The following is a 25,667-nucleotide window of genomic DNA, read 5'->3' as shown; positions in this document are numbered from 1 at the left end:
ACAGTCCCCTGTACCCAGGTTCAGACTGGATCAGATGTGCTAGTTCAGTTGTATAATCAACTCTTGTGGTACCATAATAAGGGAGGAAAGAAGCTGAGGGATCATGTTACCTGTCTGGAATAGTTTCTCTAATCTTACTTTTAATGAATTTAAAACATTAAGTTGTCTAATTTAAGGCATTTAACTCTACCCATAGTCATGAGCCTTTAGTTTTAACTACTTACGTGTTTTTTCCATAAGAATATCAATCACTTACAGCATATACTGGGCCCTGCCAGTTCCTTTTGGAACCAATTTAAATGAGAAAAATAAAGGACTTTAGGAAAAACTATTTAAGTATGTCTGGTAAGTTATTTTACTGTTTGAGAACAGCTCTGGAGACTTAAATACATTTTCCATTTAATAGAATTTGGCTTTTTTTTTTTGAGCCACAATATTCATGGAAACATGTTGAAATCTTAAATGTAGAGAATGACTTACTGCTTGTGGTACTATTTGCTGTCGAAAATGATGTGGTCTGCACTGCAGTACATCTCTTATCAGCATTTGAAACAAGGATAACCAGAATACAATGAGGAGTGCCTATTGTAATTCATAACTTCCCTCCTCTTCTGGTTTCTTTCACTGGTAGAGCAAGTATGCTATAAACCTTTGCTTTTCCATAGGACATCTCATCAAATTCTTGGTCAGATTCTACATATTCTTGGTCATTTCAGGTACAGCTCTTTTGAGATATTAATACCATGTACTGAAACTTAGGTCTGGAAAATAACATTGATCATTGTGAAACAAGTAATAAATAATTTTCTGTATATCTAAAACACTTCATTAAATGTGACCCTTTTCCTAAATTTGCAGTATTATTGGAGTGCTTTTTTTTTTCTAAGACTAGTTTTTCATAGTTTTAGGTTCATGACAAAATTGAGAAGACAGTACAGAGATTTCCCATACACAGTGTTTGTTTTTAAATCTGTATGTGTGCATGTATACTCTCAGAGAGATTTTATTCCCTAAGCTAGTTTCTCTACTTTAACTTTTGTTCACTTACAATTCATTCTCCACACAGGAGCTAGGGGTCTTGTTAGAACCCTCTGTGTTTTCCTTTCCAACTTAGCACATAGTACAGACTCTTTACCCCATATCATAGTCTGCATCAACTGGCTGCTACCTAAGTTCTTCCCAGCCTGCCCCAGCTCTCTGGGCTCTAGACACATGGGTTTCCTTAAATGCCAGGCCCTTCCTGTCATAGGGCCTTTGCTTCTCTGTTCCCGCTGCCTTGAAAGTTCTCTTGTTCTCGTCAGGTCCCTGTTATCCTTCGTGGAGTAACCCAAACACTGAGTCAAACTGTCCCATCACGTTACTCTTTCAGAAATATTCTCCAGGGCTCCCACCACTGGCTGAACTCATCATGTTTGTTCATGTATGTGTGTGTTGTCTGCATATTCCCACCAGAGTTCACACCTTGAATGTATTAGAAACAGATTGGAGTTTTCAAAAGTTCATTGGCAGAGCTCATTCAAAGGGACTTCTGAACATCTTTTATAATATGAATTGCTGAATTTGTTTTCATTTTAAAAAGTTGATTTTATCAGGCTTAAATTAAGATAGGGAATTCGATTGCAGCTGGAGTTTCTCATGCATGTTTATATGCCAGAATTGCACAGCCTTAGCACAAAATGCTTTTTTGAGGTACTAAACTGCCAGGTAAGAATCTTATGCTAAGCTTTCTTCAGCCCCACAGATGAAGGCCATTCCTGTAAATGAAGACTTATATTTCCTTCCTGCCAAATAAATATAATCAACTGTCATTACTGCTCCCTTCATTTTGCTCAGTATTTGCCTATTTAGGGGTTTCAGAGTCAACTTAGACAGTGTTACTTCTGCTACTATTCACTTTTACCCTTAGGTAGAATCTGGACTTGGTGTTTTCCCCTATCCAAATTTTCATTGAGTTTCATGTCATTCATAGGAGTTAAAACTTCATTCAGATACTCTTGACCTTATGGCAGTAAATATATTTTGGAATATAAAAACAATTTTGGTATGGAAACAGATTCATCCTTTTGTTTTAAACTGTTGATTTTTCCCATAGTTCAGAGATGTTTTTCAGATAACAAATGGTAGTAGTCTGATTCTCTTAGCTCTTCTTTAAGAGCATCTTGAAAAAGAAAAAAAGATGTAATAACTTTTGTATTACTCAGCACGTTTGGCACTGAGAAAGGTTTTTATATGCTCTTACTCAGTTGAAAGATGAGATTAAAATATTCTTTTCTGATTGTTGGGAAACATTGTCGAACCTGACTTCTTGACCACTTTGTACTAGTACTGGAACTGTTTGCCCACTTGGTCCCACTCAAGCTTTTCCAGCCCGGACTACCTCAACTGGTCACCATGCTCTTATTGAGGGAGTTCCTCAGTAAACTTCAGGTCTGTGCTAGAAATAAAAATGTGGATGCATTACCTTCCAAATGTTAATAAAATGAGAGACAGAACAACAGATTCTACTCTGAGAACTATTCATTTCCAAATATGAAAACATTCTCTACTAGACAGTACACTGACATTTTGAAACGGGGGGGCCTCTAACATCTTGGTTCTGAGACCTCCAAAATAACACCTTTCTAGGAAAGTAAACCTCTGTGATATGTAGTCTAAGAGAGAAGCTTGTTCTAGTAGAACACATCTAAATAGAAAGCAAATCCTACTCTGTATCATATTGTCACCTGGGGACCAGATAACTTTTGGGCTTAAAAGACCTGTAATTCCAGCTTTTTCTCAAAAGATCCCAGCAGTCTAAACTATAGATACAGGAGATACTTTAAAAACCTGTTTTTGTCTGGAAACCAGGATATTACTAAGCTCAAGAGTCAGAAAAACCATTCCTTCCCTTACTCTCTACAATCACTCTGAGGGTGGGGGATGGAAAGGGATTTCAGAGTTTACAACTAACAAAACATAAGTACTATCAGTCCTGTGTGCAGTTTTAATGAATTTGGGCATTTTCTTTAGTAGAACACCTTTTCTATTCCTGAGTTAAGCTGTGATGACCAGTGTAGGATGCCTAGCTAGAAACTGCCTTATACACCCTCAGGAAAATATACTTGAGCTTGGTGACAGTAGGAACAATTCACAGTACTGAGACTCTGGCTCTAGCTGGTGACCAAAACGCAGAGGCTGTGGATCACAGTAGAGGAAAAAACTGACTGCTATGAAGGTATAACCTCATTTCAGAAACAGCTGCAAATGCTCTTTATTTTTACCTCTTACAAGTTTTGGGGGATTTTAAAATTCACATTTGGGCGAATGAATGCTCTTTATTTGAGCCTTTGTACTTTGCTGAAGAGCACAGAAACTAAAAACCTCAATGTGATGATCGTAGAGCTTCCTTGATTTCTTTCTTCCCATTCTTAGTCTCTCTTCTGACGACCTTCCACTCTGAAAATTAACACGTGCCAGTGAAATCAACTTTATGCTGCTTTCACTGGAGACTGGTGTCTAAAGACCAACCCTGCTGACTAATGTAAAGTGAAATTTGGAGGACTCCTGAATTCTCGTGGAGTTGTGCAAGCTGAAGTTATTAAAGAGGATTAGGGACCACAGCTGGTGAGCAGATGGAATGCTTATAATGTCACAATCTTAGGTAGCTACATACCCAAATCTGCACAAAACCTATTTGCTTTTTTCTCTAGTTCATTCCACTTTATCCTCCTAGAATATAACCCTGGGATGATGATACTTAGGTCACTCACTTTGATGACATCGTTTATAATTCTGGTCATGTAATTTCTTACTCAATTGCATTTTAGTAACCACTGTTCAATAATGTACTTTTAAGAAGCTCTGCATATCAAGAAGAGATAATAAGACTTTTCATTTCATTCAAAATGTAGAATGTTGACTAGTTTACGATAACACTAACATTACAATGAAAACTAGTTCACAGTAATTACAACTAAACAGTTCAACTGTTCGCTGCTTAAGAACTCTTGAATGGGTTTCCTCAGTTCTTTTGCTGTGTGTCCATTCCATTCGAAATAGTTTGCTATGCAGTCAGACAAGTACCTAGACCAGCCTTCCTCAGCTGCTCTGCTTACCTAATCACAGGCCACGGCCCCCCACCCTGCCTCCATGTCCTCTTCTCTGTCTGTCTGGCTTGTTATAATATGGGGGCCCTATATGTGCATAGAGCAATTGTCAGCCTCCTCATAAGCACAAGCCTGGGCTTCTCCAGTAGATTGGGATTCCTTCCCCAAAGGAAAGTGTGTGTGATACTTCTCTTCAGTGGCTGTTAAGGTCAGATTAGGACCTTCTTTCTACTAATGCAGAGATATTAATTGATACTTTAGTGGTTGTTACTATATCTAAGGATAGAGTTAGTGTCCACTAGAGAATTTAGCACTTCTTCATCCTAACTGAAAGACTTCAGAAAAATGGCTGTTCTACTTTTGAGCTAATGCCCGAGTATCTGAAAATACTGCAAAACAGCTGGAGCCATAAATAAGTTAAGTGTTCTGGATACATTCTGTACTAGCTAGTTGGGAAGAAAACAACACAGATATTTCAGGTGGTGCTGCATAGCAAAGAGCTGTAGTTTATGGTCCAACGCAGTCTCTGTTCTTTAGGAACCAGTGTGTGCTTCTTCTCTAAAGCCACAGTCACCTGCAAAAAATATTGTAACATGTTTTGGAAGCCATTACTGCATAGTAGTGTTCTAGCTTCAGAACATCCTGAATGCTATATTTCTATACATGGGGGGAAGGGGGAGATTATTATGTTACTGATGCATTGGCACAAAATAGTCTTCAGAGTTATCATAGGAAATGGTCTGTTTTTGGACCATTTCAAATGATTTTCAGTAGCTTCGTTTTGGATATCCAAATTGGCCTTCTGTAATTGGATATGACCTCTTGCAAAAGCAGTAGTATAAACACATGTTAACTTCCAGTGTAATTATTTTGTACTGAACCAGATAGTCTAGCAATCCCTTCAAGCTGATAAATTTGTTTATCATAAGTAAAAATATCCTCTCCACTCTTCCCTTGCTCCCCTTGGGTGTAAGGGATGGCAGGCTGAGAGGAGGTTTTGGAGGTCCCCCAAGAAGAAGGAGAGTTAGACTGAGAATCAGAAGACCTTTTGGGTTCTTTGGTATTTGCCTGTGTTGTCTTGACCAAATTCTTAAACTCTATAGTTTGTAGGATCTAGTAAATGTATAATACCAAATACATATTGCATATGTGTGATACCTGTAGTAGATTGCTAGGACTGCCATAACAAAGTACCACAAAACTGGGTGGCTTAACTAGCAGGTACTTATGTTTGTACACTTCTGGAGGCGAGAAGTCAGATCAGTGTCTGCAAGGTTGGTTCCTTCTAAAGGCTGTGAGGGAGAATCTGTCCCAGCCTCACAGGTGGCCACCATTTCCCCTGGATCTTTATATCCTCTTCCTTCTGTATGTGTCTGTGTCCAGATTTCCTCCTCTTATAAGAACATCAGTCATACTGGGTTAGGGCCCCACTCTCATGACCTTATTTTCACCTAACTATCTGTATGAAGACACTATACCCAAATAAAGTCAGACATTCTGAGGTACTGGGGATTAGGACTTCCGTGTATGGATTTTGATGGGGAGAACACATATTCAGCTTATAAAAATGCCTGATAGAGGGCTATCTAAGTATAAATGATATTCTTATACTATAGTTTATAATTCTTGGAATTTCTCTGGGTATTCAAAATATTTTAATAAAGTTTTATTCTAATGGGCACATTGATAGAAAAAAATCACACTTTCTTCAAAACCTACATCTTAAGTAAGACTCACCTGTGTTTTCATGCCTATGGTGAATTTGCAAGTGGAATGATATGTCTTTTACTCTGTAGGAATCAGATGGAACTGTTGTGTACACATCATTCCCATTCCTGTCTCTTAGGACATCTTTTTGCTCGACTTAGTTGTAGAGAGTTGTTTGGGAATTTATTGGAAAGGTTTCAACAGGAATGGGTTAGTTAAATTGCTTATTGCCAGCAGGATCAAAGAAATATAAATTAGCCTTTTGCTCAAGGGTAAATAGACTCTGAGAAGTTAAAGATTGAGCAAATGGTGTTCAATTACACAAAACAGTGTTTTACTGTAAGTGGCTGCTAGACTGCTTGCTTCAGGTTGGTAAGCCATAAAGACTGAGTCTGCAGTGAAGCCAAGAAGGACTTTGTGGGCCTGTGATAGATAGAAACACAAAGAATGAGATCCCTCAATAGGAAATGCTGAGCTTTTCGTTCACTGGGATTGCAGTTGGAGGACTGTTAATTATGGGAAGAAAGGCAACCAGACGGTCACATACTCTAAGGAGGAAAGTAGAAAGGGTGGGTAGTCAGGGCATTTGGAAGCATGCATTAAGATTGCAAAAAGGGAGACTTGCAAATACTTTTGCAGGTCAGACTTTCCTATTTGGCTGGGTAATTAATTGCTAAGTAGGCATAATAGAGTCATCTCAAATGGTTCTTTAGAGATGCATGATTTGTGCACACAAAAAAACTATTGTGGAACAGGAAAGCTGGAAAACAACTGAATTGGATAAACAAAACTAAGGCAGTTTAGCCTCTAAAAACAACTTTGTGCATTCTGATTTAATTTTCTGAAATAAGATTAGTACATAACAGATTAAAAAGTTACCACTAGTAAGTAAAATGCTCCATTCTTCTCCAGGATACTGTCCAAAGTGGGATCTAAGAATTCTCAGCTGATTGATCAGTAATGTGCTCAGTTGCATTTATCATCAGAGCTAGCTTGATGGCTTTGTTCAGTTTTCTTGCCAGGTACACTATTACCTTTTGCTGCAGAAATATTTCTAGTCCACACAAAATACAGGATTTTTACTGAACCTATTCAGTATGTGCATGCTGATTCCCTATGCAAAAACATGGATCTGTGGATTTTTGACAGTTTCATTCTATTGTTGTTTGATATATTATCATGATCCACCCAGATGTCTCTCCCCTTATAACTCGCTCCACCTCGATGCCTATCATATGCTTGTTTCTAAATACTTAAGAATAAATGCATAGGATATGCATTTGTGGATAATGTTTCTCTGACCATTTATTCAATCATACCTTCAGTAAATGTTCCTGTGCTAGGCACTGAACTAGGCACTGGGGAATCAATGACACACAGCACAGACATGATTCCTGTGCTCATGAAGCTTACCCTTACCATTTTTAAAGAGGTAAAGGGCCTCCTTTAAGCAGGAACATGCACAGGGTATATACTTGAATATGGAGAAGAAGATGGTACGTTAGCAGAGACTCTACAAAAAGCGCCCTTGCAGGTGGGTGATAAGGCAACACTGCCTGGAAGAACTGATCTCTCAGCAGTGGCAGGAGGGGAGGGATGAACTCAGATGCATATTCTGTATTGTCCTTCCAATCTTAGGTAACTTCAACATTTGTCTATCACAATTTAGCCTTTTACATTTTGGTGTTTTATAATAGAAATTTTGTCATAATCTGTAGGAAATCACTTTAAAATGAGTTATATAAATGAGAAATTGTCAATTTAATGTATTTGCTGACAGCAATATTTTGAATCTTTTTATGTGTCACTCCTTTTTCAGCTCCTCCCTCCCCTCCCCCCTGCTTTTTTTGGCCTTCTGTTCTGTTTTCCTTCAGTGCTTATCTTATCTTTTATGGTTTCCTCTTGTGCATTCTTATTTCTTGGTTGGTCCACGACCCAAATAGCTGCTTTTGCTCATGGGTGTCTCCTGGCCTGATGAGCTCATTATAGTGCAGGAGTTGTCCATTTCAGCTGTTAGGAAATGGAGACCAGCCGAGCATGATTTATCATCTGCAGGCTTTGAAATGTGGCTACTAAGGCATATTACCTATAGAGCTAGTTTGGGGGTATAAATGTAATATTCCAGTTGTCAGGTCTTTTAACTAAATTGTTGAATATACATGCAGAAGATACTATTGAGGCCTATGACTATCACATTTTGAACAAGGGCAGCCCATTTGGGTAACAGAGATGCCAGATGCATGGATCAAAAGAGTTTATTTTATTCAGAAAGCTTAATTTAAATTACAAATAACTTAGTTTTATAAAAGACTCGGAATGCGGCAGCAAGAACAGCGTGTATCACTTTGGTGTAGAGTGGTTTGTTTGAAAACAACTCAAGACTTCTTTCACATTGACGTTGGATTAGTGGGATGTCCACTCTATCATAGATGTTTTGGAGAGTAACATGGAAAACCTCTTATGAGTGGAGGGCTTCTGGTCCTCAAAGCCTGATCCCAGTTCTGGAGGAAAATCTCTCATAGATAGCATCTTCTATATAGACATTTTCTGCTTGCTGGCCTTACCTGCCTTTTCATTTTAGTTTACTCTCAGTTTGATACATTTAGAATAAAATACAGTCCATTTTTTCTAGATTGAGGCAGATGGTATTGTCTCTTTTGATTATCTGTTTTTTAAAGGAAAACGTTGATTAGGAAGAACAAGAAATGACACATGGCCAGATTAAATTGAGGGCAAAAATTACACAATCCAAGAGGAGCCAAATGTGTTCTGTGGTCTCTACTTGAAGTTTACTACGGCTCATATTTGAATTTCTTGAGTTTAAGTTTGCTGTATTTTGTTTTTTTTGTTTTCTTAGCTTTATTATAGTCAGGGACTATATAATCATTTTCCATGGAATTTAGAACCTACTAATCAAATAATGGCATGACAAGATTTATGTTTAATCTGGGTTATGTCTTTTTTTAATTAATTTGATGTATAATATTGTGTAATCTAATAGTGATATTTATCACATTACATAATTATAATACAATATTAGTATCTGTATTTATTGTGCTGTACATTAGATCTCTTTGGCTTATACACTACTTGTTACAAGTTTGTATCCTTAAGCACTGTGTCACCCTTATCCTTCCCACTCTCCTCCCCACCCAATCCTTGGTAACCACTGTTTTATTCTTTGATTTTTACAAGTTTAACTTTTTTAGATTCCATATACGAGTGTGGTATCATACAGTACTTGTCTGTCTGTCTGTCTGACATATCTTGCTTAGCATAATGTGCTTGAAGTCCATCCATGTTGCTGCAAATGGGAGTGTATCTTTCTTTCTCATAGCTGAATAATATTCCATTCTGTATATACCACATCATTTTTATGCATTCATTCATTCATTGGTGAGCATTTGGGTTGTTACCACATCTTGGGTATTCTGAATAATGCTGTGACAGACATGGGAATACATATATCTCTTGGAAATCCTGTTTTCATTTCCTTTGGGTATAACCCAGAAGTGGTATTACTATATCATATGGTAGGTCTGTTTTTAATTTTTTCAGGAACCTCCATATTGTTTTCCCAAAGTAGTTGGACCAATTTACATTCCTACCAACAATGTGTAAGGGTTCCCTTTTCACCACATCCCCGCCAGCTACTACTATCTCTTGTCTGTGATGATAGCCCTTCTAATAGGTATGAGGTGATATTTCATTGTGGTTTTGATTTGCATTTCCTTAAGCATTAGTAATGTTGAGCATCTTTTCAAATATCTGTTGGCCATTTTGATGCCCTCTTTGAAGAAATGTCTATTTAGCACTTTTACCCATTGTTAATTTGATTTTTTTGTTGTTGTTATAGAGTTGACTGATGCCTTTATATATTTTGGATATTAACCCCTTACCTGATATATGGTTCATTGAAATTTTCTCCTGTACAATTTCTTTTCATTTTGGTAATTGTTTCTTTTACTATGCAGCAGGTTTTGATTAATGTAGTATTATATGCTGATTTTTTCTTTTGCTGTTTGTACTTTTGGTATCATCCCCCCAAAATTATTCCTAAAACCAGTATTAATAAGCTTTTCCCCTGTTTTCTTCTAGAAGTTTTATGGTATCAGGTATTATGAAGACTTTGATCCATTACAAGTTAATTTTTGGGAATTGTGTGATATAGGGATCCAGTTTCATCCTTCTGCATGTGTTTCTCTGGTTTCCCAATACCATTTGTTGAAGAGACTGTCCTTTCCCCATTGGACATTCTTGGCTCTCCTGTTCAATATTAATTGACCTTATATACCAGGCTTTAATTCTTGACTCTGTTTTGTTCCATGGGCCTGTTTTTGTGCTGGTACCATACTGTTTTTATTACTTTGGCTTTGTAGTCTAGTTTGAAAGCTTGATACCTCCAGCTTTGTTCTTTTTTCTCAGGATTGCCTTGGCTATTTGGGGTCTTTTATGATTCCACACACATTTTAGGATTGTTTCTTCTATTTCTGTGAAGAATATCTTTGGTATTTTGATGGCAATTGCATTGAATCTGTAGATGGTTTGGGGTAGTACAGCCATTTTAACAATATTGATTCTTCTGATCCATAAACACAAAATGTCTTTCTATTTGTGTCTGATTTCTTTCAGCAAAGTTTTATAGTTTCCATTGGATAGATCTTTCACATACTTGGTTGAATCTATTCCTAAGTATTTTATTGGTTTTGATGCTATTGTGAGTGAGATGTTTTCCTTTATCATTAGTATAAAAGAATGCAAATGATTCTGTATTTTGATTTTGTAATCTATTTTACTGAAATCTTTGACTAATTCCAGTAGTTTTCTGATGATTCTTTGGAATTTTCTATTTATAGGATCATATTGTCAGCAAATAATGATAATTTTACTTCTTCCTTTCCGATTTGATTTGTTTGTCTTGCTTAACTATTCTAGCCAGGACTTCTAATACTACATTGAAAAAGAGTGGTAAGAGTGACCATCCTTGTCTTGTTCCTGGTCTTCCGAGAAACACTTTCAGTTTCTCTATACTGAACATGGTGTTAGCTGTGCGCTCGTCATATATGACCTTTATTATGTTGAGATATGTTCCTTCTAAGCCCAGTCTGCTAATGGCTTTTATCATGAAAGGATGTTATATTTTGGTTAAATGTTTTTTTCTGTATCTAATGAGATGATCATGTGATTTTTATCATTCATTTTATTGATATGATAAATAACAATTACTGATTTATGTATGTTGAACCATCCTTGTGTCCCAGGGACAGATCTTACTTGGTCATGGTGTAGTGGGAGAGGGAACTAATTAACATAGAAGGAATGCTAGAATTATTAATATCACCATCTTGCAACTATCAGTATAGTAGTATCTTCAGGCAAAGAACATTAGTGCTTACTGTAGCCATCAGTTGAAAGTGGAGAAGGTGCTTTGACATCAGAGAAATACATTACATAACACCATAACCAAACTATTGAGCATCACTGAAAGGTTCAAACTGGTATTGTGTGCTTCCTCATATAATTGAATGGGGAGTATATCTATATAGAATTCTGGCCAAAACTTTTTAGGCCAAATCTAATTATGAGGAGTAGTCACACAGTTCAGATAGTGGTATATACTTTAAGAAAATTAGTCTGGACTCTAAAAATATCAACCCTAGGAAGAGAAAAAATTTATTGGATTTGTTTTTTAGATTAAAGGAGACAATGATACCTGACATTAATACAACATGTGTCTCTTGTTTGACTCCTGGATGAGGGGGGAAAACATAAAAAACATTTTTGGAATACTTAGGGAAATTTGAAAATGGAATGTAAATTAGATATCATTCTATCCATGTTAAATCTCTTGGTTATTATGTTACTGTGGTTATATACAAAAAGGTTTCCTTGTTCTTCGGAAAGACATGCTGAAGTTTTTGGAGTGAATTTAAGATGTCATAAGAACATCAACTTCCTTTTAAATGGTTCTTTATTTTAAAAAAGTATGTGTGTATGTTGAGGTAAACTGAATATGCATGTATAGCAAATGTTAACAATTGGTCAAAGGGTATATGGGTGTTCATAATACTACTTTGCTTTTCTATAGAATAAAAATGTTTCAAGATACGTATTTTTACCAATCAGGCAATTTCATGAAATAATTTTCATTTCTAGATTCTCCTGGAAAATGACTGTATCTGTCAATATTAGACCAGTGATCCTGATAATTGATTGAATATGTAGCAACTGCCCCCTTGAGATAGGCTGAGGGCTTTTTTCAGTGTTTCACTTCTTATCTTTACGTTCTTTTACCCTCCCCTTTGCCTTTACTCAGTGACATTATCTACTTAGTGGTTATACACATTTGAGTATGTACCTATAAGTGTAACCTTCGCTGATTTCCTGAGTGAGGTAGATTGTACCATGGATGGTAATGACTTTTCCATATGCCAAAACTCTGGTGAGTTGTTTGGAACCCTAGCACATAAAGTTGGCTCTGGATTTGATCTTCATATCAGCTGATAAGCTTCACTGGGTTCTTTGGCTATAGAGTGCATATCTGTCCTCATCTCCAAATGCATATAATTTAGTCATATGAGGCATCAGTTGAGAAAATATGAATATAAAAAGTACTCAAAACTTGGTGTATAGGTGATATAAATAACAAAATTCTCCTTTAAATTTAATGTGTTACAAAATTGTGCTCTCTGGATTCTGCCTGTCAGTTGACACAGACTTGCAGTAGTATTGAATAAGCTATTAGAAAAGTTTTCAATGTGACATGCCAAATCTTAATGAAAAAACATTTTGTGGAAACTTTTATAGATGCCAGTCCAGAAAGTAGGGTGTAAACTTTAATTACCTTTGTAAGTCATTCTGTCCTGTGTTTAAGTGATTGCCTTCCTGTTACACACCCAGGGAGTGTACCAGCTTTTGCTGGATAATCATGGAGTTGAGCCTTCCCCCAAAATAAAAGAGCTATATCTGGTGCAGGGTACGACTCAGCGAGCCAGTGAAGTGGTTCAAACCCACAGAGGGGAGGAAAGGAGGACTGTGCTAGAGTCAAGCTTGCCAGGCAAGCATATCTACCTAATACTTTACCCATTTTTGTGGGTTTTTCATCCCTGTTTAATTTGATGTGCTTAAAAATACTAACTGCTTCTGTCCAGTTCCACACCTAAATGCAATTTTTGCCTTGTAAACAGGAATTTTTCTTAGGGAATTTGACAGAAATAAGCATAGAATCTCTTAGTGTTTCAGATAGAACCAATTGGGTTAACATCACAGGAGGTGATAAAGAGAGAAACTTTAAGTTGACTCTGGGAGTCAACAAGGGTATCTTAGCTGGTGCTTTCCCTTTTTATTAAAGACCCAGACCTAGCACTTCTGTGTTGTCCCTTTTATTATTATGTGTAAATGTTATAAGCTTTTGCCTGAAGAGACTCATTTTGACTAAGGTAGATTAATGTTAATGGTGGATTAATGTTAACTTCTCTATAGGACTTTGCTTAAATCTTAGGCCAGTCGAGAAAGGCATTCTTTCTACTGAATTCCAGAAATGACAACTAAAGCTCAGAGGAAATCAGCTCTCTCTTGTCCCATTTACATTCTCTGACCATCCCTTCTGTTCAGCCAGACACTCCACCTGTAAAAGGAATTCATCTCCTCTTCTTTCTCTAAGGTTCCAGAATCTGTTTGGGACCCAAATTGCTCTTGAAAATATTTTCCTAGACTGGAAGGCAACTTCCCACAATGTAGGTTCACCTGCCTGCTGCTTTCTTTTGGTGTTCAGAGTCTGGTATTCCAGCAGATGTCTTTCAGGATTTCAAATAGAGTAACCACTTAAATAGCCAAATGGCTAGAAAAACGTTTTCTTTGACTTTTTAGCCACAGGATAATGGATATCTAAAGATATTTCTGATATCTTTGACTTTGGGGGTTAACTGCATTATCCTTAATTGTGCAGATTTATTCCTTATGATTTTACACATTTAATATTTGTATTTAACACCATTAATTGTGGAGAATAATCACAAATGGAAGTTCTTAGGTAATTTATCCTACTTCTATATATTGATTCCCTTTTCCTAACCTAAGTAATACTTTTTAAATGAACATAGCTGATTTAGTTCTCTGATTGGAAAAACAACTCAACAAGCATCCTTAAACTTTCTTCCTCCCCCCCCATTCCTTCACATCCGCATTAGTAGGCATTGACTGGATGTCCAACTAGTCCTTATTAATGAGTCATGGTTTTCTTTTTCATCCAGGAGTATTTATTTCTGTTCATTTAGTTCTTACATTGAGTGTTTGATTTTAAGCCTTTTATCCCCAAAATGGGCATGACCAGAAGTCGCATATTTTCCCTGCCCCTAGTTTATTATATATAATTTGTTAAACAGAGTAGCTAAGTCAGCTCCTTGGCAAATCTGAGAAAGCGTATTATGTTATGTTGGGCATATCTGTAAATGAGCCGTGTGGATAAGAACTAGACAGAAGGTTTACAGAGAAATAATGCTGATGTCATTCCATTGGAATGAAGGGGCTGTTACAACCATAAATGCATTCTATAGCTAGCAGCTAAGTGTCTAGCTGTATTTCTTTTCTAAGAAGGAAAAAATGTGAAACAAACCAAAGAAGTAAATTGTGTTTATAAAGGGGATATTTTAATTAGTTTAGGCCTTACAGTTATTCAAACAGTCTGAACTTACAGTTCTTTTTGGAGCAAACATGAAAACCATTATTTGTGGAAAGTTTAAATTTTGCATGACACATATTCCCTCTCTGTGTGTGGGTTGTTGTTTTTTTCTCTCTTTTTAAAAAACCGTATTTGCTTCGTTTGTGTATTTTTATTTTAACTTTCCCTTGCTAAAAATGCTTTATTTTCTTGGGAGGAAATTTGCTTTTAGGTGAAAGAAAGATATAAGTCACTGAGCTGAATCCCCCTCCCACTTTTTTTTTTTTTTTTTTTTTTGACATTTCCAAGTAGGATGGTTCTTAAGTTGACTGGGGCATGTTTAAACTAGAGGCCTCCATCTTAACTCCTTTTCAAGAAATTACCTATCCCCAAATGTATCTATTTCTGCAAAATCAAATGCCCTTTCTCCGTGTGGAGCACCATCCGGGAGTGCCCCCTAATCCTTTACTGATTAACACAATCTTCACTGCAGGAAAAAGGATTTCAAATATTAAGAAGGTAGTGATGTAAAAGGTGGGCTGTCATATCTGTCCACTTCAGCCGTGGTCACAAACACAATCGAAGCAGGTCGAAAAGTAATTTTGATCTTCTTTCTTACCTCATGGCAAATACAAAGTTGGCATATAAGGTCTGCCTCCGAATTAATGTACTTGCTGCAGACCAGAGAGAAGCAGGCAAGCCTGGTAATGAAGAAAGAGGAGCTTGCATCAGAGCCTTACATTTCTACCTCTTCTAGGACAATCTCTTGTTCAGTTGGTGCACACCAAATTCTTAAGGGGAGTGGGGTGGAAACAGTTTTCTTTTTAATCTGATGTAAAAGATATCCTAAAGGCAGATCACCAGACTATTCTATTTTGTTTTGTTAATTTTTGTGAAAGGATCGGCTGTTCTTCCCTTCTCTCCTCTCTCACAATGTGGTTAATGTGTGTGTGTGAGTGATAGGCAGGCAGACAGAGAAAAAGAAGGCATGCAAGCAAGCAGAAGCTTGATCCAAACTGAAATATACTCTGTATAGCTGGGCTCTGAAGCTGGTTCATGGAAAGGCTGATAATTCACAGACTACTCCAAGGCATAGCTCAATTTTGCTTAGGGAGAGAGACGCCAAGGTCTGAGTTAACTCAGTTGTTTAGGTAGTAGAATTCTGAATTTTGACATTTTCATACCAGAGTGTTAGCTTCATATGAGAGTTTATTTTATATGTGGTAACTGTCACTTAAGCTCAGTTAAACATATGGTATTTTCACTCTCGTGTATGTAAATTGTGCGCCTGGCATTTATTTACTCTTTTTTCTTAGACTGTGGCAGCAAAAATGGAAAAGCGTTTTCACATTGTGGTGTGAATTCATTTTTTTGTGAATTCATTTTTTCTCTTCTTTCCCATTGTCACAATTTAGAACCTTGAAAGAATGAACCCAGCCTGGCTTTGATATGGCATTTCTTCTGATACAGTAGGGTAGTGATTGTCCTGTCACTGCCTTTCTTCCTTACCACACCCTGTACTTTTTTTTTGAAGTATATTTGATATGCAGTCATTTATTTTCAATATTTTATACCTATTCTTTATTTTTTATGTTTGTCTTTACTGAAGTATTGTTGATATACAATTTTATATTGGTTTTAAATATATGACACAGTGGTTCAATAGTTACCCATTATATTAAATCCTTTCCCCCTCTAGTATAGTCACTATCTGTCAAAGTAGGAAGATGTTACAGAATCATTGAATTTCTTCTCCATTCTGTGCTACCATCCCTGTGACCACCTTATATTGTGATTGTGAATTATTGTATCCTTTTGACCCCCTCACCCTTCCCACTTACCCACCCCAACCCCTCCCCCATGTTAATCACCATTCACCTCTCAATGTCTATGAGTCTACTGCTGTTTTGTTCATTTTGTTTTGCTTTATATTCCACAAGTAAGTGAAATCATATTGTATTTATCTTTCTACACCTGGCTTATTTCACTGAGCATAATACCCTCCAGATCCACGCATGTTGTCACAAATGGCAAGATTTCTTTTTTAATGGCTGAGTAATATTCCATTGTGTATATGTACCATGCCTTCTTTACCCATTCATCTATTGATGGACACTTTGGTTGCTTCCATATCTTTGCTATTGTAAATAATGTGGCAATAATCATAGAGGTGCGTATGTCTTTTCAAATCAGGGATTTTGTTTTTCTTTAGGTAAATTCCTAGAAGTGGACTTATAGGTTCAAATGGTATTTCTATTTTTAGTTTTCTGAGGAACCTCCATACTGCCTTCCACAAAAGTTGCACCAATTTACATTCCCACCAACAGTTTAGGAGGGTTCCATTTTCTCTACATCCTTGCCAACACTGCTATTTCTTGTGTTTTCAATAGTGGCCATTCTGACTGGTGTGATATCTTACTGTGGTTTTGATTTGCATTCCCCTGATAATTAGCAATGTGGAGGATCTTTCCATGTACCTGTTAGTCATCTGTATTTCTTCGGAAAAGTATCTGTTCAGGTCCTCCACCCATTTTTTTTTTTAATTGGGTTATTTGTTTTTTTTTTTGGTGTTGAGACATAGGAGTTCTTTATATATTTTGAATGTTAACCCCTTATCAGATGAGTCATTTATGAATATATTCTCCCATACTGTAGGATGCCTTTTTGTTCTGCTGATGGTGTCTGTTGATGTACAGAAGCTTTTTAGTTTGATGTAGTTCCACTTGTTCATTTTTTTATTTTGTTTCCTTTGCCTGAGGAGATCTGTCCAGGAAAAAATTGTTCATACTTAAAGTCAAGAGATTTTTGCTTATGTTTTCTTCTAAGAGTTTTATGGTTTCATGTCTTACATTTGAGTTTTTAATCTGTTTTGAGTTTACTTTTATATATGGAGTTAGACAGTAAACCAGTTTCATTCTCTTGAATGTAGCTGTCCAGTTTTCCCAACACCAGTTATTGAAGAGACTTTCTTTTCCCCATTGTATATTCATGGCTCCTTTATTATATATTAATTGATCATATAAGCATGGTTTTATATCTGGGCTCTCTATTCTGTTTCATTGATCTATGGGTGTATTCTTATGCCAGTACCATACTGTTTTTGATTACTGTAGCCTTGTAGTGTATCTTGCAGTCAGAGAGCATAATCCCCCAGCTTTGTTCTTTCTCAGGATTTCTTTGGCTATTTGGGGTCTTTTGTGGTTCATATGAATTTTAGGATTATTTGCTCTAGTTCATTGAAAAATGCCATTGGTATTTTGATAGGTATTGCATTGAATCTGTAAATTGCTTTGGGCAGGATGGCCATTTTGACAATATTAAATCTTCCTCTCTAGGAGCACAGGATAGATTTCCATTTATTTGTGTCCTCTTTAATTTCTTTCAGTAGTGTCTTACAGTTTTCAAAGTAGAGGTCTTTCACTCCTTGGTTAGGTTTATTCCTATGTATTTTATTCTTTGTGATACAATTGTAAATGAAATTGTTTTCCTAATTTCTCTTTCTATTTGTTAGTATATAGGAATGCAACAGATTTCTTTGTATTAATTTTGTATCTTGCAGCTTTGCTGAATCCAGTTATTCAAATAGTTCTTGGTGGAGTCTTAAGGGTTTTTTTATGTATAATATCGTGTAATCTGCAAATAGTGACAGTTTAAATTCTTGCTTACCAATTTGGATGCTTTTTATCTCATTGTGCTGTCTGATTGCCGTGGCTAGGACCTCCAGTACTATGTTGAATAAAAGTGGTAAGAGTGGGCATCCTTGTTCCTGATCTTAGAGGAAAAGCTTTCAGCTTTTCATCACTGTATATGATGTTGGCTGTGGGTTTGTCACATATGGTCTTTGTTATATTGAAGTACATACTGTCTATACGCATTTGGTTGAGAGTTTTTATCATGAATGGATGTTGAATTTTGTCAAATGCTTTTTCAACATGCATGTTTTGTTTCTGCTCTTCTCAGAATCCTTGGTTTATTTAGCTCCATTCGAGGCCTACTTTTTCTCATTCTTCCTTTCCTCACATACTTTCTCCTCACATCTGAAGCTGTTTGCTCTATTTGACAGCTTTCTCTGAGTAAATAACCCATCAACACAAACCCTCTCCTGGAACTCAGGGGTTCTCTGCTGCCACCTTATGATTCTTCTCACCTCAATGCAAACACCCCACCAGGTGCAACCCTCTGCTCCTCTCTTTCCACATCCTCTTCCCAGGATCTCCCAATCCCTGTTAATTCCTCATGATGCAACCAAAGGTTCCACTTGCTTTTGACCAGGTACTGGACTTGGGGCCCTGGGAAAATCACATCTGCTCTCTGAGCCCCAGTTTCCTCATTCATTCCTCACCCTCATTCCCCAGTCAACAAAGACACCTGCAAGTGTTGTGCTGAGCACTGGAGGTGAAAACTTTGATGTGCAAAATAGATTTCAGTCCTGCCCACCACTGAAAAACGGAGCAGAGAATGTCTGTCTGCAAGGGAGGTTGTCAGAATTAACCAAGTGGTTGTACATTGTCAGTGTGTACCTAGGTGCTCAGAAAATATCAACTTTTCTTACTGAAATCTAAGACAGACAAGGGAAGTCCTGACCTTTGTTTTTATCTCAGCCAGAACCTTTGGCTTGTTTTTCTGGCTCTTACCTGAAACCCATTCTTTTCTGTTTTAAACAGATCTTTTCCCTCCCATTCTAATCCAACCTCCTTTCCCATTTTTCCTTTTTCTGTCAAAAGCATAACCATTTCTTCTGAAATCGGTTTGAAAGCTGACTGGGGGGAGGGGCCTCCAACTTTTGTGAGACAAAGCATCCTTTTTACTCTTTCATGCCTGATATCTAGTTCACAGTCCTGAGGAGTCTTCTTTTCCAGAGCCCTTTAATCCTTCCTTTCTCCCATTGTTGACTGGGTGATTATCTTTGTTCTAGTCTAAGCGTTTATTACCCCCAGGATAGGGACTGGCTGCTTGTCCTTGTGTCAGTCATGGCAGAAGGAAACAATGACCTCCTTCAGCTAGTTGTTTGATGTATCTGTCTACGTGTGTTTGAAACCTTGGTGTCCTTCAAACTCAAGAATAACTGGAGATTGAGGAAGTTTTGTACAACTCTGCTTTTTTTTTCCCTCTCTCTTAAACTGACATTTAACTTATAAGATCAGCAGTATTTACAGTTTACTTAGTAGGAGCTTTCAGAAAATGTGAGGTTGTGTACACTCTGATTTACAAGTATAACCATATTTTAATATGAATGCTTGATTATAAATGAGATGCAAGATGACATTTGGACTATTAAATGTGAAATTTCTTTTAGTTGTAATTTAAAAATATATGTGATAATTGCCACCAGCCCATTTGCTTTTCTCACCAAAATATATATGTTCTAAATAGAATACAATGGGGAGAAAATGAAGAAAAATGATCCTTTTAAAGTTTAGGTTGGTACCAACTAGAAGTTCTTACTATGTTTTATATGGATTTGGTCTATTTATTTAGTCAGTGGTATCTGCTGAGCTCTGATCATGCAGACTGTGCCCAGTGCTGTGGGCTAAATGGTGAATGTGTCCTACAATGGGATCAGCAAATGGCAGCCTGTTTTTGTATGGTTCACAAACTAAAATGGTTGTTACATGAATATGTAACAGAGAATGTGTTACAGAACAAGAATATGTAACAGAGGCCTATATGTGGCCTGCAAATTTAAAAATATTTATCTGGTTCCTTACAGGAAAAAATTTGTTGACTTTGGATCTACCTATAATATCTCCGCCTTCCTGCAGCTTGTGTTTTAGTAGGAAAGACCAGTAATAAGCAAGGGAACAAATAAACCAGAGAATTAACTTTTAGATTTTGATAACTGATAGGAAGGAAGGAAGGAAGATATGAGAATGACTGGACTGCCGCTGGGGCAAGGGCTGGAGGTTGAAGTGGGATTCTTTGAAAAGGTGACTTTGAGATTAGACCTGAGCAGTGAGTATGACAGCCCTGGGAAGAGCTGGGTTTACTAACCTCTCATCCCCTAGCTCCATCCCCTTTACTTCCAAATGCCTGCTTGTCTACAGAGCTCAGGTAGATTTCCTAGGAAACCTTCTAGAATTCTGTCTTTAGACAGAACCTATCACATGGAATTACTTGTTTTCATTTTCCTTCCACTAAACATAAATTATCTTGAGGGCAAGGACATAGGTCTTTTTAATCATATATCTGTAGCATTTAGCTCATAAACTGGGTTTAACAGTTAAATAGATTTGTAAACTCAAAATTAGGTTCCATCAAATACATTGTGAAAGTCAAGATGTTCCTCTAGCAAAATAGATTCTTAAGTTTAAATCCTATCATTTTTTTTGTACACACCCTTCCCACCCCTTCCTCTCTATTCCAAGCACTTTTTCCCTTTTATTTCTAAAACAATTCTTGCCCCACCAAAATTCTTGCCCTTTTTTCTCATGTTGTTAAAAGACACCATCGTCCATCCGGATGATCAAGCTAGGAATTATTTTTGATTCTTCTCATTCCCTAACCCTAGTCTATCACATTGAATCCTTCAGCACCTATCCCTCCCAAGCCAGCTCCTTCTTTCACCTGGACCAGTGTACTTACTGGCTGGTCTTTCTGCTTCCACCCTTACCTTCTGTATGTCCATTATTCATATAGAAGTCAAACAGATCTTTCCAAACTCAAAGTAAAATCCTTTTGTCAGTCCACTTATACTCCAGTGGCAACCCATTGAACTTAGTAGAATTGAACTAAAAATTCTGAACTCATAAGCCCTGCATGAACTGGCCTCTGTCCCTTCAACCTCGTCTCTTCATTGCCCTTAGCTTCTAGCTGCTCTGGCTTCCCCCTTCTCCTTCACAGGACTTCTTATTCCCTGTTGCCTGTTGAATTATTAGGTCGATCTCAGTGTTAATCTAGTTAACTTTGTGAATGTGCAAACTGACACAGTGGCCATTTAGCACAACCACAGTGAAGATTCCTATTCCAAAGTCATCCCCATTCCTGATATTATCATGTTTGTGGTACCAAAATTTCATGATAACAGGCAACTAACTTAATGATAGCTCTAGCTAAGGGCTTTGGGGAAGGAACTGGACAACCTTATTACTTTCTAAGTATATTAACTGTTTTTCTTTTTTTCTCTTTTGCCATGCAGAGTATGAGTTGGAAGTAAAGAGGGTGCAAGACATTCTTTCAGGAATAGAGAAACCACAGGTATGTCTTCTGGATTTCTCAGAATAAATGACACTTTCTTAAGTATTTCAAGGGCGCTTTTTTTTTCACCACATAGTAGGTAAGCAGAAGGGCTCCTCATTGCAGATTATTTATAAATATGAAATAGTGTTGTTATTAATGGAGCATGAAAATATAGGACAGCAGTCTTCTGTTAAGTCATAATCCACTGAAGTGTTCTTTCTTTAGATGTTCTTAATGAAATTAGGTATTCTTCCCAACTTCCAAGGATACATCCCCACCCCACCCCACCCCACCCCCCACTTTATGTCTTCAGAATGGTTTTCTTCCAGTAATTTCCTTTTACTTGTATAAATGTAGAAATAATAATTTTTGAAAACCTCAGTAACCCCAAGTATTTTCCAGGTAAATTTCAAAAAGATTTTTAAATATTAGCTGAGAAAAATAAGACCAAAATATTGAATGTAATGGTAAGAAAAAAATCATTGGTAGGAGAAGTGATATTGTGAGGTTTTAAGTTTGCCAAGTGCTTTGAAACTCAAGTGAAAAAGTCAAAGTGTTGATTCAGCCTTTCATCTGAGATTAGAGTGCCATAAGTTCTTTGGATATTTTCTAACTGAATTGGAAAACCTTGATTCTTCATGTGTTTCAAAAACTGAGGCTTTTCCACCAAAGAGTCCAAACATGCCTCGGGGCACATAGCTGGGTTTGACTCTGTGCCTGAAAGCATGGGGTGTGTGTTGGAGGACGGGCAGTAGGGGTGGTGCTGATGTTGGGTTGGGGAGTATGTACTTAATCTGGTAAGGAGCAGGTTACTATTGATAGTTTTTGAGCAAAGAAGGTTTGTAACCAGGGCTGTACTTTGAGGACGATCCAACAGTTGGCAGATGCCCTGGAGTGAGAACAGGATGGATCCAGAGACACAGGTGCTGCAGTCTGTTCCTGTGGGGCTGGTGAGGGGCTCTCGTGTGGTGTCAGGTATGGGGTGATGGGGCAGGTACCAGACCCCAGAAAGCATCAGTAAGGCATTACAACCTATTACATAATGGGCTCATGGATAACTGGGCTTTCAGGCTTAGATGCTTCCCCAAAGACATCTTCCCTGATTGCTATCCCCATCCATCAAATGGGATACTCCACATAGTATTTAGAATCAGTGGTCCTACTCCAGCTTCACTGTGCCCTAAATATATTTAGTACATTATGTGCCATTTACTCGCTTCTCTGTCTTTTCCAGTACTCTCTGAGTTCCTCTAACATAGGTTCATGTCTGTGTCTTTTTTATACCTTCAGTGCCATTCTTAGATGTAGCATTTGTTTTACTGTTAAGGCATCTAGGAAGATAAATACAGTGGGCAGTACTAGGAGATCAACACTGTGAGGGGAACAAGATATCAGGAAACGCCTGTGTGGAAATCACCATTCTCCTCATAGGCGTAGATGATAACTATAGGGGGAGGGGAGTAGACTGTAGGGAGAGACGAGAAAAGGCTGGAGGGAAGAATTACAGAAAAAACTTACATTTATAATGCAGTAGAAAGAAGAAAACTCCATGAAGAAAACAGAGAGTAGTAATCAGAAAGAGAAAGCACAGCGGGTTAGTTGAGTGTCCCAGAGGCAGTCACAAAACTGCATAGATGTATCTCTGTCATGTGTACACACACTGTTTTTCTTGAGTTTTTTCAAGTATATTCTTTGACAGAGTCTGTGTTCCTGAGGATCATGTGCTCTAGCAAAATAAATGTTTAATGCACTGTTCCTTTCTTTGAATCAGCATTTGTTAAACACTCTCTGTACAGTTTTTATAGCAGTGTAGACAGGCTTTGTGTAAACAGTTAAGATGTAATGTGTATTATGGTAAAATTGTCATCTTGAGAGTTCAGAAAGTCCAAAATGGGTCTCACTAGGCTAAAATCGAGGTGTCAGCAGGGCTATATTCCTTTCTGGAGGCTCTGAAGGTGAAGTTTCCTCATCTTTCCCAGCTTCCTCTAGAGGCTGCCTGCATTCCTTGGCTCATGGCCCTTCCATCCTTATATCTCCTTCTCTGACTCTCCTGCCTCCCTCTTTTACCAATAAGGGCCCTTGTGGCTGTATCAGGACCACCTGAATAATCCAGGATAGTCTCTTTCTTCAAGCTCCTCAACTTAATCACATCTGTAGAGTCCTTTTTAACTTGCAGGGTAATGTGTTCACAGGTTTTGGGGATTAGGTTGTGGACAACTTTGGGGGGTTCATTATTTTGTGCATCGCACCACCCCTGCTCCCCACATAAACCTTCTCTACCTGGTGACAGTGTGCTCATCCTCCGCAGCCCAGTTAATTGTTTAGTTTTTCTCCCTTACTTCCTCGGCCTTCCCCTCCTTCCCCATCTCTGCTTGAGGTTCTTATTCATGATTGTGTCTTGCTTTTCTTTGTGCCCTTAATACCTAGTGCAGTCCTTGGCACATCATGAACCCTTAACAAATATTTGCTGAATAAATGTGTGGCAGACGCCAGTGGCTGGAGCTAGATTCTGGCAGGGGAGACAAATGCCTGAAGATTGGCCAGCATCAGATGCGGCTCTGCCAGCGTGGTGGAATGTGGGGACAGCTGGTGCCAGAGTACAAGGCGGCTGCAGGAAGGGAAAGGCTCGCCTGTGCTTTACAGTCTGGGCCCAGTGTGGCCATTAACCACCTTTGGGACCTTGGCTCAGTTATATAACCTCCCTGAGCCTCAGTTTCCCCATCTTTGAAAGACAGGAAAATAAATGCCCCATGGGGCTCAGAAGTTCACAGGTTGCAGGGATTATGCTGTTTATAGAGCACTTGAGGTATTTCTCTATAGTTTATAGCCTATCATTATCATTATGCAAAAGTGAAATTCCATGCCATGCTTCAAAATGGGAAAGAGAGATGTCCAGCCCCTTTCCAGGGAAAGATGCAGAACTACAGAAATTTGGCCACACAATTGTGTAAAGGTTGGTTAGTCTCAGATTTTTTTTTTTCTTTTAGCCATTTCTGGTAACACCTTTAAATCAAAGACACATATTTTTCTTCGACGTTTTACAAATGATTTGCTTTAAGTATAGAAACAATATTTAGGAATTATGGATTCCAATCATCTTTCTAGAACTTTGGGCACCCTGAATTAAGCAGGTCATTTACTCTTCAGAAACCCAGATACTATAAAGATCCAAATACTTAGTCATTAAGTAAAACAACATGCAAATCTAGTAGGTATTTGTCCTGAGACTAAGAATTAGGTGCCTTGGGAACTGCCCTCATAGAGCCACTGCTGCATCAGAAGAATAAGGTTGATAATATTCTATGTGGTTTGGGAATTAACCTCTATTAGTACCCTCCAACCTAACATGGTTTAATCTGCTCTGATGCTGGTGCTAGACCTCCCTCACATGCTGCCAGGCTGTTATTTTCTGGATGTAAATAAATGTAACCTACAATTGTGGTTCTGCATTGTTTCCATGCTTGAATGTTTCACTTGTAGAAACAGTTGACTTGTCGGTTCCAGAAGTGAGTAAACTGGCCTAGAAGAACAAGTAGCCCTACAAGAAGCAATTCCCTAAAAGATCAACAACAGTATCTGGAAACAGATTTGAGGTTCTTAGCAGTTAAGGAACCAGAGATGATTGTTTAGTTATCCTTTGTCTTCAAATAATGATGTATTTGGTCTTTTTTTTTTTTTTAATTTTCCTTCATGTTATTTTTTTCATGATGGTACTTTTGAGTTGAAGCCAATACTTATGTGGCAGTGTGTCCTTAACATAACTCCCTAATTGGATCAGCAGGCCTCCCACGTAGTTAAATCCAAAACATGACCAAATTTAGAAGCTACGAACTTACAGAGAAATATTTTTGAATGTGGGAGTAACAATTTAGTAACTTTATGAGAATAAATAGTGTTTCTAATCCAAATCATAAACATCATTTGCATATAATATGGTCTAAGAATTAAGATAGTAAAATTTGCAGAATAGTTTTAAAATACTGAAATGAATAGGAGAGAAGGGGACAAGGAGAAAAAGCTAAGGATTGCATATCAAATAG

At 37.6% G+C, this 25,667-nt stretch overlaps 1 protein-coding gene across 3 annotated transcripts in view; it reads left to right on the top strand.

The window, feature by feature from the left end:
* Positions 1-25,667, top strand: part of FNDC3B (fibronectin type III domain containing 3B) — a 331,538-nt gene that overhangs the window by 213,840 nt on the left and 92,031 nt on the right. For all 3 annotated transcript variants that reach the window (XM_073232085.1, XM_073232084.1, XM_073232083.1), the window contains exon 7: positions 21,587-21,645. In XM_073232085.1, coding sequence (XP_073088186.1) covers positions 21,587-21,645 — 59 coding nt within the window. The remainder of the gene's footprint in view (positions 1-21,586; positions 21,646-25,667) is intronic.

This window comes from Manis javanica, chromosome 3 (assembly GCF_040802235.1).
Source record: "Manis javanica isolate MJ-LG chromosome 3, MJ_LKY, whole genome shotgun sequence".
In the NCBI taxonomy this organism is placed as follows: domain Eukaryota; kingdom Metazoa; phylum Chordata; class Mammalia; order Pholidota; family Manidae; genus Manis; species Manis javanica.
The sequence above is the reverse complement of the archived record's forward strand: the minus strand, read 5'-3'. Positions and strand labels throughout refer to the sequence as shown.